General features: G+C 38.3%; 2 protein-coding genes across 7 annotated transcripts in view; both read right to left on the bottom strand.

The window, feature by feature from the left end:
• Nucleotides 1–7,368, bottom strand: part of CCDC138 (coiled-coil domain containing 138) — a 32,385-nt gene extending 25,017 nt beyond the window's left edge. Inside the window, exons 1-5 of one of the 5 annotated variants that reach the window (XM_062606877.1) lie at nucleotides 7,274–7,368; nucleotides 6,606–6,721; nucleotides 4,312–4,496; nucleotides 3,143–3,301; nucleotides 772–891 (exon numbers count right to left, since the gene is read on the bottom strand). In XM_062606877.1, the coding sequence (XP_062462861.1) occupies nucleotides 772–891; nucleotides 3,143–3,301; nucleotides 4,312–4,496; nucleotides 6,606–6,721; nucleotides 7,274–7,293 (600 nt within the window). In that variant the 5' untranslated portion in view covers nucleotides 7,294–7,368. Of the gene's footprint in view, nucleotides 1–771; nucleotides 892–2,606; nucleotides 2,805–3,142; nucleotides 3,302–4,311; nucleotides 4,497–6,605; nucleotides 6,722–7,273 lie in introns of those variants that run through there. The other 4 variants (XM_062606876.1, XM_062606879.1, XM_062606878.1 and 1 more) reach the window with 4 other exon arrangements.
• A 3,661-nt stretch (nucleotides 7,369–11,029) lies between these two features.
• The window catches only part of RGPD4 (RANBP2 like and GRIP domain containing 4), a 32,373-nt gene continuing 27,837 nt past the window's right edge, over nucleotides 11,030–15,565 (bottom strand). For both annotated transcript variants that reach the window (XM_062606943.1, XM_062606944.1), the window contains 3 exons: nucleotides 13,844–14,117; nucleotides 13,359–13,693; nucleotides 11,030–11,606 (listed from right to left, as the gene is read on the bottom strand). In XM_062606943.1, the coding sequence (XP_062462927.1) occupies nucleotides 11,301–11,606; nucleotides 13,359–13,693; nucleotides 13,844–14,117 (915 nt within the window). In that variant the 3' untranslated portion in view covers nucleotides 11,030–11,300. The remainder of the gene's footprint in view (nucleotides 11,607–13,358; nucleotides 13,694–13,843; nucleotides 14,118–15,565) is intronic.

Here is a 15,565-nt window from a genome sequence, read left to right on the forward strand (position 1 = left end):
GTCGCCCCTCCTCTCCTCTCATAATCTTCCCTTATGGCCACCTCTCTTCTCCCTCTCCCTCTCCAGGTACTGGCTGTGATTAAGTGGCCACAAAGCTGGAGGTATTTCTTCCTGTGATCTTTGAACAACCATGCTTCATTTGCACATTCCAAATCAGAATGAAATGAAAATTTTCAGTTTCAAAAGCCACCCCCTTTCGTTTACTGGCAATAAAGAAGAAATGGGACCATTTGCCTAGCCTCGTCTGTATTGTTCATTATTTTACACCAATGTATCGCTACATTTCTCCTCACCTTCATAAACCCTCTACAGAGTCTTTTAAACTGTGCCTCTTCTCCTAGCTTTTGTTATTTTCACGCCTAACATCAGAATCAGACCGGTTTGGGTCAGAAGGGACCTTAAAGCTCATCCAGTTCCAACCCCCTGCCACGGGCATGGAAGCATGAAAATTTTGTAGCAAGGGGAAGAGAAAGATAGGTTGCACCAGAACCATCAACATTCTAGGAGTTAGGTCTGACATGGGGAAAAGAGAAAGAGTAAGTCTCTACTGTTGCTAGTAGGTCAGAGGAATAAGTCCAACTTTATTTATACTGTAAAGAGTCAGGCTAAATTTCAAGTACTAGAAACAGGTGGAGAAAATACTTTCAGCCATTCACACACTTCTTGTCTTACAAAAGAAATAAAAAAAAATTAGCAATTTGCCAAACTTAAGCAATTCAAATATTTAAAATTGCTGTAAAATTACTGATAACAGGAAATAACTAATTTTACCTGTTTTCTTAAAGAGTCATTCACTTCCTTCAAGGTGTCAAATGATGACTTCAGCCTCCTATTTTCTTTAGTTATTTCTCTCAAGACTTCTGTCAGCTGTTTAACTTCTGCCTCATGTTGCTATAGAAATACAAAATTTAAAAACATAGAATCATAGAATAGTTAGGGTTGAAAAGGACCTTAAGATCATCAGGTTCCAACCCACCCTGTCATGGGCAGGGACACCTCACACTAAACCATGTCACCCAAGGCTCTGTCCAACCTGGCCTTGAACACCACCAGGGATGGATCGTTGGGTTCAGCAGTAGCAGTCATTTTTTCTCCTTCTTCGTAGCTGGTGCAGTGCTGTGTTTTTGACTTTCGGCCTGGGAACAGCACTGATAAAACTGATGGTTTTAGTTCATGCTCTACAAGAGACTATTTTATATGTATATATTTATATAATACCTTTATATTATATATATAATATATATATTATATATACCTCTATATACATCAGGTAGTGTCATCTATATCATAACCAGCTATCCCATTTCACTTTTCCCAGGTGTGCCTAGGCTGTTCTTAAGTCCTCCGATACTACACTACAGTCTTGCCAATCTACCTCTCTGTAAGCTCACCTATTTTTTCAAATAGGTTTTCCTAATACTTACCTAATTTTCCCTTACTGCTGCTATCACAGACATGAAAAAAAAACAAACCAGTTTTCCTCTTTATTGCAGCCTTTTATGTAGCTGAAGATTGGCACATTAACACTCAATTCATCCTGTATGTTTAACCCATGCATCCACCTATTATTCTCTATTTCTGTAGATGATATTTCTATTCAAATGCAATATTGCACACTCATACCTCCTGAATAGTAGTTTTTTCAGACCTACAATATCTTCAATTTGTCATGATCAATTTTAATCACAATGCTCTTTTTCAGCATGCTTGAAATTCACCCTCACTTGCTATTTACTTCAAATTTAATGAATGTGCTCTATTTCACCATCAAACTTCTCACTGAAAATACTGAATAATACTGGACTGAAAAGATTCCAAATTCACTAGGTACATTCCTTCAACTTTATTGTGAACTACTGTCTCACTGCATCTTTACACTAACTGCACTACATTTATGTTATATTTTACTAACATGATTACAAAAATGCCATGCAAAACTATATAAAACATTTCTAATTCGGTCCAGACATATAACTCCTCCTCCTCTATTAGCAATGGCCATTACCTTGCTGTAGTGGAAATGAGACTGATTTGACAATTTATGATTAACATATGCTAGTAGTTAATTATTACGTTGTTTTCTGCATCACAGTTTCCATGGTTTGTTCGTAGCTTTTTTTTCAGAATCTATTTTTTTACTTACTTACTTAGAGAACTGACATTAAGTTGATGGCTGTAGAACTCTCCCTTTTAACAAGACAGGCACCTCATTTTTTTAGTCTTCCTCCACAGATTTTCCCAGATAACCACCAATTTTTCCTGTGTTTTTACCAGCCAGTTCTCTAACTGGTGTAACATTCTTATATTATTTGCAACATCTAAATTAACACCTAAATTAACATCTAAATTAACACCTAAATTAACACCTAAACCTATTCCTACAAAAGTTGAGGTCTCACTCCTCCGATGACTTTTCCCCCTTTTTAAAATGTAGTCTTATCCTCCCTCAACAACTTGCAGGAAAGGTTTATCTGCACCATTTAAAGAAATGTAATTTCTCAGCTTATGGTTTTGACACAACTACATACATCTCAGGGCTTCTCTTGGTGACCTTCTGGATAGTAACCAAAGCTTTACAAGACCTAAATTCAATAGGAAATACTCACAAGAACAGTGTTGTTATTACCACCTCTTCTTATAGCAAAATCACACCATTTCATTTCCTCCCACACTTCCAAAGTTAGGTTGATCTTTCTTCCTTTGAACTCTGAGTGTTTTTTGATAATATTCTCTGCAATAGTTGTTATGTCATAAGATCTCATTGTGTCTTCAAGCCTTCCCAAGGATATCTACTTCAACCACGGCTAATGCAAAGATACTAATTGAAGCTACATACAAGTACGGATAGACCACAATTTTTTTCTCTAACAGTGGTCGTGTATTTCTGTTTTAGAAACAAGTCACCTCTTTTCTAAATCGTAACAGTGAAACGTATCTATGCATAAGACAATTAAATGCACCATTCTGAAAGAGAAGCAATACAAACCCCTAAATATTTTATGTGGTACTTTCTATGTAAGTCTTTCACTTATGGATTTCAAGCATTTAAAAAAATTAGTACTACATATCCAGTAAACGTGATGGCTTGAGATAAGTTAAATGGCATGTAGAGCAATAAATATCATTTAAGATATTACTGCACCTCTTTTATAATTCCAAGTTTTGTGTGAACTTCTTCCTCAACACCACGTATTTTAGCCAAAGCTGCTTCATGGCTAAAAAGCACCGTTTCTCGTTCTGTTAGGAAATGCTCTCTTTTCCGGAGTTGGAGAGCATATTCCTGTTGCGCTAAACTTTCTCTCTGTATCAAGAAAAAAAAGGCTTTTAGAAAACATGAAATTGTCACAATTTATACCAAATTTAAATTTTCTCTCTCAGAGATAAGCTTAGCTTCTTGTAAAATTATACAGTGTTACGTAATAGCTTACTCATTAAAAGTACCCTGATGGCTATCTATGTTCAGTTTCCCCAGACATTAACTCAAATGACTTTGATGTGCATCAGGATGGTTCAGCTTCCCAGAATACAAAATTCAACTCTACATTATTGTTAACTATAAACTTAAGACAATTAAGCCTAGGCTTTTGCTTTCAAAAGTTTTGGGTAATAATATTAACTGTAAGACGAAAGAGAGTCTTGACTGTGAACACTGAACACGAGATTACTATGTTGTTTCTTTGATTAGTAGGAAGCATCCCTGAAAAAGCAGTGAGGAAAAAGAGACACAAAATTATTTTTATCTCATACAATGCAAAAGGCAGTCCTGACAGGGAAACCAGCAGAAGCATGGGAGCTATTACAGAATAAAGCCATACAGCAAGTTCTTCTGCTAGTGGCCTAGGCCTTCTAGGGGATGAAAGGCTAGGACTCCTCAGCAGTGCAAAAGTAAAGATAACACAGAATGGAGGGTTTTAAGAGGAGGCCATGAATGCCTAGGGTCACAAGGAAAGTTTTGGATGCTCTCAAAAGAAGCAGTACTTGCAAGTGTTTCCTTCTATGCCCACAGCTCATCACAAGACACTCTTGGATGTAGAAGCACTGCATTCAAACTCCCTTAAGACTGTTGTCTTATCTACCCACTATGCAAGACAAAGTACCACTAACCAAATCAGCAAATTTATTTAGAGGAAGAGGTGGATGATGATAGAATTTTAGTATATAAGACACTGTGATTAGTATAAATAATAGTAATAACCAATAGTCTTAGTATAATAGTTATTTAGTATATAAGTAATTTCTGAATTCTCTTTCAAAAGTGAAAGTCTTTGTGACATTACCCAACAAAACGTTTAAAGTGATTCCAGTTCCTACCTGGAGCTTCTGATGTATGACAAATAATTCATCATAAATTTGACTGATGTGAGACGGTATTAAGCCTTGAGTACTGCATGCTGCAGCATTAGTTCCACTTATAATTTTCCTTAGCAAACCATTCGTAACATTTTGGTCACTATTTTCTTGTGTATTTGCAGCCAAATGAAAAGGTAAGGTGCTGCCTATGGAAAGGAAAAACCCATTTTATATTAGAAAATTAATCCTAGATAAATAATGACATTACTGTTGTTCCAAAACAGTGAAAACTTGTTTTAGCCATTTAAAGTAACAAATGTAGAGCAAGACATGGCAAAATGAGAAAGTAATCTCCTAAAGAGTTATGCAGAATTGCTCAAAGCTGGGTTCCATGACTTGGCTGAAATGATCAGTGATCAATGGTGTTTTATAAGTAAAACTATACCCTCTACTTCAGTACAGAAGTCTCATAGATATCTGTATGACATCTATGCACAGCCTGAATCATAATGTAGCCAAAACCTCCTCTTGTAAGGAACTTTCTGTAAGGTCTTCAGGCAAGTGATTTGCTGCTGACTAGACCCTGGCCTGACATCAAAGTTAAGAGAACAAGACTTAAGAAACTGCTGGTCACGACAGGAGAAACAGCTAGACATGACAGATTACAGTGTAAGAAGCTGATAAAAGTTGCAGACAGCACAGTGAGGAATGGCTGGATTTCACAAATAGTTAAGCACCCAAAATTCACAGATAACTGAAGGTAAGTGTTATGATCTTTTTGGGGGAGACATCTTGCAAGGCCATCTGCACCTAGGTACCACATCAGGCCAAGATTACCTAGGTGACAGTATCAGAAATACAAATTTAGGTACTGTGCTGGTAGCTCATACAGAGCTGTTTTGGATTTGTGACCAAAACAGTGTTGGTAACACAGGGATATTTTAGTTATTGCTGAGCAGTGCTTACACAGAGTTGAAACATTTTCTGTTTCTCACCCCACCCCACCAATGAGCAGGCTGGAGGTGCACAAGGATTTGGGAGGGGACACAGCCAGGACAGCTGACCCCAACTGACCAGGATATTCCAGACCATATGGTGTCATGCTCAGCATATACAGCTGGGGGAAGAAGAAGGAAAGGGGGAAATGTTCAGTGATAGCGCTTGTCTTCCCCAATAACCATTACATGTGATGGAGCCCTGCTGTCCTGGAGAGGGCTGCACACCTGCCTGCTGATGGGAAGTGATAAATAAATTTCTTGGTTTGCTTTGCTTGCATGTGGGGCTTTGGTTTACATATTAAAGTGTTTTTCACCTGACCTGCAAGTTTTCTCACTTTCACCTTTCTGTTTCTCACCCTCCCTACTTGGGGAGAAGGTAAAGTGAGCAAGCAGCTGTGTGGGGCTGAGCTGCCTGTGGAGTTTAAACTACAACAGGTACATATAGAGCAAAACTCAGACCAATGAGGAAAACATAGTTCCTGGTGCAATTAAATTCTTTTTGATGTTGTTAGTTTGTTCGGTTCGGGGGTTTGTGTTTTCTTTTCAGACAGAATGGGTTTCCAGAAAGCTGTTTTTATACAGTCCCCACCCATTTAATACCACTTTTGATGAGAGTCTGTTACAGTTACACTGATCTGTTCTGCCCGACTTTTGAGGTTCCTTATAGCCACTTTGGGGGTGGTTGGTTGCCTGCCTGTCTCTAAACTTTCATATACACTTTTAAGAGAATACATTAATGTCCTTCTAAACCTAAAACTCTACACAAGAGACAGAGCTACACTGATTCACAAACCCCTCCAACTGCAGCAGCATTTTCATACATTTTTTGTGAATGAATGACAGTTGGTCCCTGCTACAACCTTCTAGCTAGAATTTCCTGAGTTAACATCCTTTCTCTACCTAGCGCCAGTTTTCCAACCTTAAACTGAAAAAAGACATCTGGTTTAAAAGAGTTGTACTATCTGGTAATGCAGCTAGCTACTTAAAACAAAATAAAACAAAACAAATAAACAAAACCCCCTCCAAACCATCCTGTTTCTTCATTTATACTATAAAGTCACGTGGCAACCAGTTTCATACAAAGTTGACTTTTCCTTCTTAAATGTATGTTAATATTTCATCAAGAATGCCGGGACCTCCTAAACCAACCCTATAGGTGTTACTCATACTGACATGAAAGGTTAAATCCCCAAATTAAAATACATTTTTGCTGATCATTGTATTTCTGAACCAAACAGAAATACGTTTATTAGAAAGTTTAAAATACATGTCATACTTCACACAGAGCTGTAAAAATATTTAAAATTCAGTATTTACCTGTTTCCACATATATAGCTGTATTTTGAACTGCATCAGTTTCAGACCAATTAATGGCCTTTTCTTCTTTTTCTAGATCACTTGAATCACAACATGAATCTTGCTCATCATCAAACCTAAACAAATACCAAAAAGTAATAATTGGAAATTACTCAATACCATTCTCATGTACTACATATAGAGCATTGAGAGAAGTCTGTATAAAAATATAAACAGCTGAGAATTTTATATTTGACTGGTAACAAATAGAGTAAAATCATTTGGATAAAAGTCATTATTACTCACAAGATTTTAACCAGAACAATTAGTAATGCTGCTGACATAAGATTAGTAAGAATAGCTAGAATTTTCAGGCTGTAAGCACATCTGCAGCAGGTAAAAACCTCTCCTTTCATTACCAATCACCAAATTCCAGGAAAGCTAAAAAAACAAAATGCTTTTTTAAATTATTTTTCATTTTTGGTGTAAACTAGCCCTGAAAAGACCCTTCTTGGCTTTTGGAATCAGATTATCTCTAAATAAACTTAAAGATGTTTATCAGTCTTTGTTTTTCTTCTAGTTCAGTTTATATCATCCCTGTATCGCATTAGCAATTCCAGCATACACAGATTAGAGTAGAAAGTGAGACAATATTCCTCATCAAAATTGGCATTCACATTATTTCATACCTCAGCCACAGACAGTACATAGTAAGATGAAAAGAATCTTAAAACGACTTCTGCATCTGTGCAATCTGAATGTATTGTTTACATATGGTTTATCTAGATTGTGAAAGATAACAAATGATAAAGGAGAGCTGAAGAGAAAACGCCTTTTACCAATCCCGGACTTTGAAACTTTGGAGGAAGTCACTAGAAGATCTGATGCTGTTGTCTTTTCCACTTTCAGTAAATTCTGACTCTAAAGAACATTTGGATAAAGAAATAACTGTATTTTCCAGTGAGCTGCTTGTGTCACCTGAAATACAGAAGACAGTAACAATTCTATTTTGCATTTGAGAAGCTGATGTTAAGAAATCTACAGGGCTTATTAGAAATGCTTTCCATCTAATCAGTTAGGCCGAAGAACCAAAAACCCACTGATACACCCTTACAAATGAATGAAAAATTTTAACAGCTTAAACAATGGGAGGTGTTATTTAGTTTTCAAACCAGCTAAGTCTTTCTTAAGTTTTACAGCTTGCATTCATATACTAATTTTTCTACAACCAAAATCTGATAAATACATAGTTTTACCCTGTTGTCTGCATGCACCAGCAACATGTGTTTCTCAAGAAGCCCAAAGACACTCTAAATAATAAATATATATGTACCTTTAAGTTAAACCCAAGCGCATGCATTATGAGGTGGACTGATACCAACCACTTCAAGCAGGACTTCAACACAAACAGGTTGGGAACCACTGTTCTAAAGCATCCTTTGTGCTGTCTGTGTGAACGTTAACATTGCTAGGCTGGCTCTCAGATAGACTAAACCCCTGATCAAGAATGTCTACCCATTTAAAATGGGAAAATACAAAACTACTTAAAATAAATTTAGGAAAGACACAGTCTTAGTATATATTTTCTTTGAAAAATATATCAAAGCACCATTGTTTGGTATTACCTTTGTACCCTAGGGAGCTTCCACTCTTCCTTTCAGTATGCAGTGCTCCTGAAAGGCAATCCTACAAGAACAAACACACTGTAATATAGTCTGAATTTTCAGGTAAAGTGCACGTTACAACTTAACTTGTTTCACAGTTACAACGCCTTGTGATAGAAATCTTACTACAAACTACTGTCTTTGAAAAGGGAAGTGGTTTTTGTTTTTTTTTCAATATACAAATGTAAACGGTCTTCATATTAATATAAAGAGGCAAACATCCTCCATGGTCTAATGATGAAATATTCATGGTGTTACATGTTAAAAAATTTGAGAGACTGTAAGACTTTATGAAGACAGTAATATAAAATAAGGGCATAAAAGTAGGATTAGGTAACATTGCCATCTATTTTTATATCTAGTTTTTTTATGTCAAAGTTTCCTGGTTTACTTTTTCCTACTAACCTGTAACTACATACTACAAAAACAAATGACAGGAATATTAGGCTACAATTAAAATCAATTAAGCGTACATTATAAAAGATTAGACTCAAAGCAGCTCTCACGATCTTAGTTGTGTTTCATATCTCTCCTGAAACCAGGACATATACTCTAAACAAAGAGATCAACTGCTGTATTTTCTTGTACTTAAACACTGCTTTTTAATAAAATAATACAATGCACAAACAAATCTAGCATTTGGTTCCTTGCAAGCATAACATATTACTTCCCTTGCAGCATGAGTTCAAACACTTGTGAAACACCAGCATGCGGAAGGACTCTTTGCTCCTGGAGCAGTTTCCTAACCCACTGCGCACATCCATAAATAATGGAAGTAACGGAAACAGAGGAATCACAATTCAGTTCCTTCATTCACATTGGTGCAAAGAACCTGGCATTATCTGGTGTAAAATAACATTGCTTTTACCTTGGCAAGGGAATGACACCCATCATAACTTACTCTATGGTCATTGCAGCAGTTTATTGTGAACTATGGGTTTGATTCTGACTAGACATGGCACAATTTCTCCCTGAAAACAGAACCACTAGGTTTTACAAACAAACAAACAAACAAACAAAAAAAAAAAAATCACAGGCACACCTAACACATTATAAATAAGGCTGGTGATTGCTGTGGCAGAAGAATCGTAGAATCAGCCGGGTTGGAAAAAGACTTCAAGATCATCAAGCCCAACCCGGACCCCAGGACTGCCAAGTCCACCACTAAACTGTGTCACTGAGGGCCTCATCTGCACGGCTAAGAGGATATGCAATAAACAAGTTATCCTACTAGTATACTAAGAAGATTCACATACAATCTTGACCAACTAGCAGACACCAGAACGTTTTAGGCATAAATTAAGATCCAAGCTGCTCAGACTGTGTTTTGGAAATGCATAAAATTTGGAATTGCAATTTCCAGGGAAATTCCAAGTTCAGACAGGGATGTCTCTTCAGCACTTGTACTGTACTTGATCTTTTTAGGATCCCTTCCAATCCAACCCATTCTATGTACTGCAATCAGAGCAGAGGAAACAAGAGTAGGAGTGGAAAACACATATTTTATACATAAGCTCCTAAAGCCTGTTCAAATCCCATTTTCGGCTCTCGCCCCCTACGCGTAATGTGATGTGTTTACAACGAAGCCCCAGGGAGGGGACACAGACACCACCATCCCCAAGCACCTCTGGGACTAGGCGAGAAAGGGCAACTTTCCCCCTCCTCCTCCCACTTCCCTCCCTTGGCTGCACCCTCAGCCTTCCCGTCTCACCCCCGCGGCGCCGAGCCGCCGCAGACTTCCAACGGAGGGGCCGAGGCCGGCCATGTAGCACCACCGCGCTCGAACTAACCGCCACAGCCCGAAGCCGGTAGGCGCAGGCGCGGGAGGCGGCGCGCATGCGCACACGCTCGTTGGGGGCCGGGCTCTACGGCGGCGCTGGGAGGGGACAGGCCTCGCAGCGGCTGAGCCGGGCCGGAAGCCGGGCCGGGAGCCGGGCAGAGCAGGCCCACCGCCCCGCCGCTGGCGCACTCCGTTCTGCAGCAGAGGCCCTGCGACGGGCCCTAGCCTCACAGGGCTAGCTCCTGTAACGGCTTGGTCTTCCAGCCTAATGCTTCTGAAGGAACTTCCGGGAAGAATTAACTCCGACTACCCTCAAAAAAAAAAAAAAAAAAAAGGGATATTCAGCTTTTTCAAAAAAAGCTATTTTTTTTTGATACAAGTTACACAGTTCCAGCTTACAGATAATGGTGGCCGCCCGGTTACCTTGTTAAAAACCTTTATAATGGCAGTCCTGAGCTGTAGAGAAGTTACACAAAACCCCCAAACCAGCACTTACATATATATAGTCACTATTAAGAGAGAAAACGGCTCTGACCCAATTACTAGAACTCTGCCCCAGGAAAGGGAGCTAATAAACATTAAAAGAGCAGGGAGAGACATATCATAGAAGTATCAGTGTTGTTGTACTACAGCATTTCAGGTAAAATCCTAATGTCAAGTAGCCGTTTTTCACTCTACTAAGGCATTTAGACCTATTTTATGTGAAAAATAAATAGGCACGCTTCTCTAGCAAAATATTGATCAAAGCATTCAAGAACTATTCTCCAGCTTTCAACTACTGAAGCGCTACTGAGAGACTTCAGATAGCGCAAACCAGCACTTACCTGCCAGCTGCCTCCACTTGCTTTCTACACATCAGAGTAAGCATTACATTTCAAAGGCCTTCAAGTTTCCTGACTAGCAATTAGCACCTACAGCCATTTTCAAAATACAGATTTATCGGAGCAGGAAGCCAAACTACACAAGTTCTTTTTTAAACAAACCAAAGTGAGGACACGACATTTATTTTTAACAAGACTAAGATTTAATTTTTAAAATTTGACATTTAATACAAATATGTCAGGATTAACACAAATACACCTGAAATATGCCAGTGTCTGAACTTTAACATGCAAAAAAATCAATTAGAACACATAAAAAACCCAACTATCAGCTGCAATTTTACATTTATACATCAGAAGTGTCCATTTTAAGAAGTTGAAATAATTAGTCAATTAACATCTAAATACTGATTTATACTGCTAGAACATCTGGATACTCAAAGCAATAATTCTATATTTGCCCACAGTCTGTAATGACAATTCTTCCATTCACTAGCCCTTTAGGAGAACCAAAGGATTCAATCTTTTTCACAACATCCATTCCATCTTTGACAAACCCAAATACCACATGCTTGAAGTCCAAGTGTTCTGCTTTTTTAAGTGTTATGAAGAACTGTGAAGTATTTGTATCCCTGCCCTTATTTGCCATTGACAACAATCCAGGACCAGTATGCTTCACTTCGAAATTCTCATCTTCAAATGCTGATCCGTAAATTGACCGTCCGCCTGTTCCATCATGGTTAGTTATATCACCTCCCTTAAGAAAAAAAAAAAGGGGGGGGGGGCACAGCATTAACCTGAAAGTCCTGAAACATAAACCAACAATAATAGTTACGTTCCCTTTCAACCCTAGAGACTTTGCTTCATACAAACTCAGTTTTCGCAAGTACACATTTATTTAGATGTATGGCTTCACAGGTTCAGCAGCTTTGTTCATAGTGATGGAAGCAGCAGTGGAAAGTGTATCCCTTTATTTTGAACACAGAATTTTACCTTCCTGCTCCACAGTGACCACTCCTCTAGGCCTGTCTTTCCCACTGCCTGCTTCCTGCATCACTTGGCCCCAATAGCTAAGAGCTGCCTTATCTCACTGAAGGTCTTTCCTTGCTTAGTCCCTGCAGGCATGGAATTGATCACCTGAAGAAGGTTAAAGTACAGTAACCAGCAATCTCTTGCTTCTGTGCAGGCAGCAGCTTTTGCCACATGACTGCTTGTTTGGGAGTGCAGCTACAGCTAGCGAGTAATATCTTTTTCTCCAAGGCAGCAAGCTTCTGGCTCCTGATTATTTGGCTATACACATAAAAGATGACAGTGTAAGTTACTGTATATTTGAATTCTCATTGAAAAGTTTCTCACAGTGCCTGGAAAAGGTTCAGGCAAAGCAGAGCAAACTTAGGATATACTGATTTCATGTGATAAAAGCTCACACTTTGTCAGGGTGTCCATAGTACAGTTAATGGTTTTAAAATAAAGCCTGCAACTTACAGGTTGTAGAATACCTTGAAACAAGCTTAAACCCTGAATGAGCAATGCTGCATTCCTTATCCAAAAGGCACAACGTTTTAACAAAACAGCCATAAAAGTGCATACTTCAGCCACAGGTGGTATCTCATGAAGAGACCAGATAATTTCTTATTCTGGTGACAAGCCACTCCTGTATTACTGTCTACTTTTGAGTTTGCAGGTTGAGCAATGCAGGAACATTAGTGCAGCGTGTAAGGAAGATGGTTCATTCTGCCTGTTACAAGCCATTAAAACTCTTTGAATTACTGATGTTAATCTTAGGAAAGGTCTGTATGACCTATAATCAATCTCCTGTGCCTTCAGCATTTATGAAGAACTTACTAGTACTACTGGAATGGACACAGAGGTTTAAAAGCAACACTATCTACATGAGGCTTCTAGTGCACTGCCGGCTGATACTCTTGATGCAAAATTTGAGTATTTTAAGGAACAGGATTTTCATTGCATGACAATGAGATCCAGAAGACTTCTTTTAGATGGAAGCTTGAGCATCTAAAATACTTGGAATATCAGTTTTAAAGTACACATTATCTGAAATACAAAGTGTACCTCAAAATGGAACAGAAGGCCAGAAAGTAAGTGTTCTTAGCAGGTAAGCATACAGAAGGTCCTCTCTGTACAGAGATGGGGGGTGAATGGTAGTTTGGGGAACCACTACTTTCCTTCATATTCTTCTTCAGAAACAGGCCACTTAACCAGATTTTTCTCTTAAATGGACTTTTTTCTTCCACAGTAGAGTAGCACTTAAGCAGCACTAGGTAATACTAAAGAGCTGGCAGACACAGGTAAAAAGTGTTCATCTTAGGGCAGCATGTGCTGCTTGCACTTTCTCATCTCCTTGTAGGGAAAGGAGACAGATGAGAGTATCTTGCACACTGTATTCATGCTGCCAATAAGAACGTGCTATGCTGTGTGATTTTTAAGTGCCATTGTTAATGAAGATGTACCTCATTCTCTCAATGAAGGGTCTTTCTGTTATGCTTACCTGACACACAAAGTCAGTGACTATCCTGTGAAAGCTGGAGTTCTTGAATCCAAATCCTTCCTCTCCTGTGCACAGGGCCCTGAAGTTTTCAGCAGTTCGAGGGACAATATTTGAAAATAGCTCCATAGTTATGTGTCCTAAAGGTTCATCATCAGCAGAAACTTCAAAATACACAACAGGGTTAGTGTCCTTTGACAGTCCTGCTGCCAGGGATAAGTGTCCCTTCTGTAGTTCTGACAAGCTTTGCTGGCATTCTTCAAACCTCCTCTTGAAAGAATTAGCCAGTTCTTGGCTTTTAAATCTGACTGCAAGTTGCTCCACTTTTACTTCACCATCTGAAAATAGACCAGAGAACAGTTTTCTTTAGTTCTGTTCAGTATAGTTGGAAACAAATACCTTTTGTTTTATATAATCTCCAGGTAAAAACAAAGCCACAGAAGCTACAGAACACTTAGAAAAAACGAAAACCACCTGAAAAAACTCACCAGCATAATCTGTGGCTGTCCAAATTAAAGCATTGTTTGATGTATCAGAGGGCACCAAGTTCATTTCTTTGGTGATGACATGGTTTGCACAGACTTTAAGAACCTGGTCTCTCCTCATTAGGACTCTATAGTATTTCTTCTGTGTATGGAAGAGGATCTTTATCTCCCCAACACCACGCTCCTTCCACTGAGTAGCATCCCTGTCCCATCTGTAAAGTTTTGCCCTCTCTTTGAAGAGAATTTCTTCATCTTCTTCTCCAGATTTTACTTCCACCTAAAAACCAGAGAGCTACTGTCACCAACAGTATTAACCACTATTACATACACTTACAATGATTCTGACATACTAGTATGCAAAATTACTCAATGTGTTCCTTTCTCCAAGACCATATGCATCACACACCAAAATGAGTAAATGTCTAGCCTTTTCCAAATTTAAGAGCTCAACAAATTCCACTATTTCAGATCAATTACAGCACTGCAATACTACTTTGCCATGCTGCATATGATTTTGGTGGGTGTTTGTTGGGTTGTCTTTCCAAGTGTTTTTTGTTTGTTTCTTTGGTTTTTGATTGTTTTTTTTCTGTGTTTGATTTGGGGTTTTCTTCTTCTTCCTGAAGAATAAAAACCCACTATCAGATATTCTGGCAAGCTTCTGCTAAGGAAAAGCTTCAGGTCTGCTGAATGACATGCAAACCGAGAACTGAAGATGTATTACCATTCCAGGCATTAATTTTCTAACACTGTTGAAGAACTTGATAATTTGCATTTGAACAGAATAAACACCAACAAAATATAACAAACTGAGGCCCGACTGCTGTATCTGCTCACTTTATATACCTATCTTTAGCTATCACATCATCTTAAGATAAGGAACACTTGAAAGAAATAGAGAGATACAAGACAACTATTTGTGGAGGGAGAAATAAGACTGGAGAAGCAGCAAGTAAGGGAAGAAAGAAAAAAAATCACAGAAGGCATAATATGACACAGAGATGAGCGTAGGCATTCCAAGTTCTGAAGGAGGCTGAAGGCATGTTACAAAATACATCACATTTGCTGTTCAAATCAAACAGCACTGCATATTGTTTATTTGCACTGTTTTGCTTAATAATTATACTAATCTAGAATTAAATTTACCAGATAACATCAGAAAAATTTTAAATGGCTATTATAACACTACAGCTAAATACCAAATCAAGATATGAACTGTGTGAAGGCTCACCCAGTAGCTTATAAGGCTACCTTCAAAGCAGAAGGTCCTCCTACTTTTTGAAAACCAATTTATTTTCAAATAACAAAGTTAGTTCAGGTGAGGTTAACTGTACTACATCTTTATTGCTCAGTGATTCTAGAAATCTGTTGCCTAGTTCAGAGTAGAACTTTTATTTAAAAAGTTTTATTTTTAATTAAAGGCATGGCTTTCTTAGAACTTCATCTACAAGTCACTGATACAAAGCCACAGCTGAGTTGTACTGGCACTAACAGCTACTCAGTTGTTCCTCTTGGTTTTCAAATGTGCTACAATGAATCAGGTTTAGCTTTTACAAGTTATGTGTATGAATACGGTCAAGGTATAATGAAATAAAAGATTTCAACTGATGCACCAAACAATTCCCCAGTGCTAAGCCGTACTAGGATTTAAATCAGCAGGTGCTCTACATAAGCAGTGCAAGAAATTAGTTAGTTAAGCAAAGCATTTAAAAAAACTTGCTGTGTTAG

The sequence above is a fragment of the Pezoporus occidentalis genome, unplaced genomic scaffold (assembly GCF_034315485.1).
Source record: "Pezoporus occidentalis ecotype Australia unplaced genomic scaffold, CSIRO_AGI_Poc_V1 ctg99, whole genome shotgun sequence".
Classification (NCBI taxonomy): domain Eukaryota; kingdom Metazoa; phylum Chordata; class Aves; order Psittaciformes; family Psittacidae; genus Pezoporus; species Pezoporus occidentalis.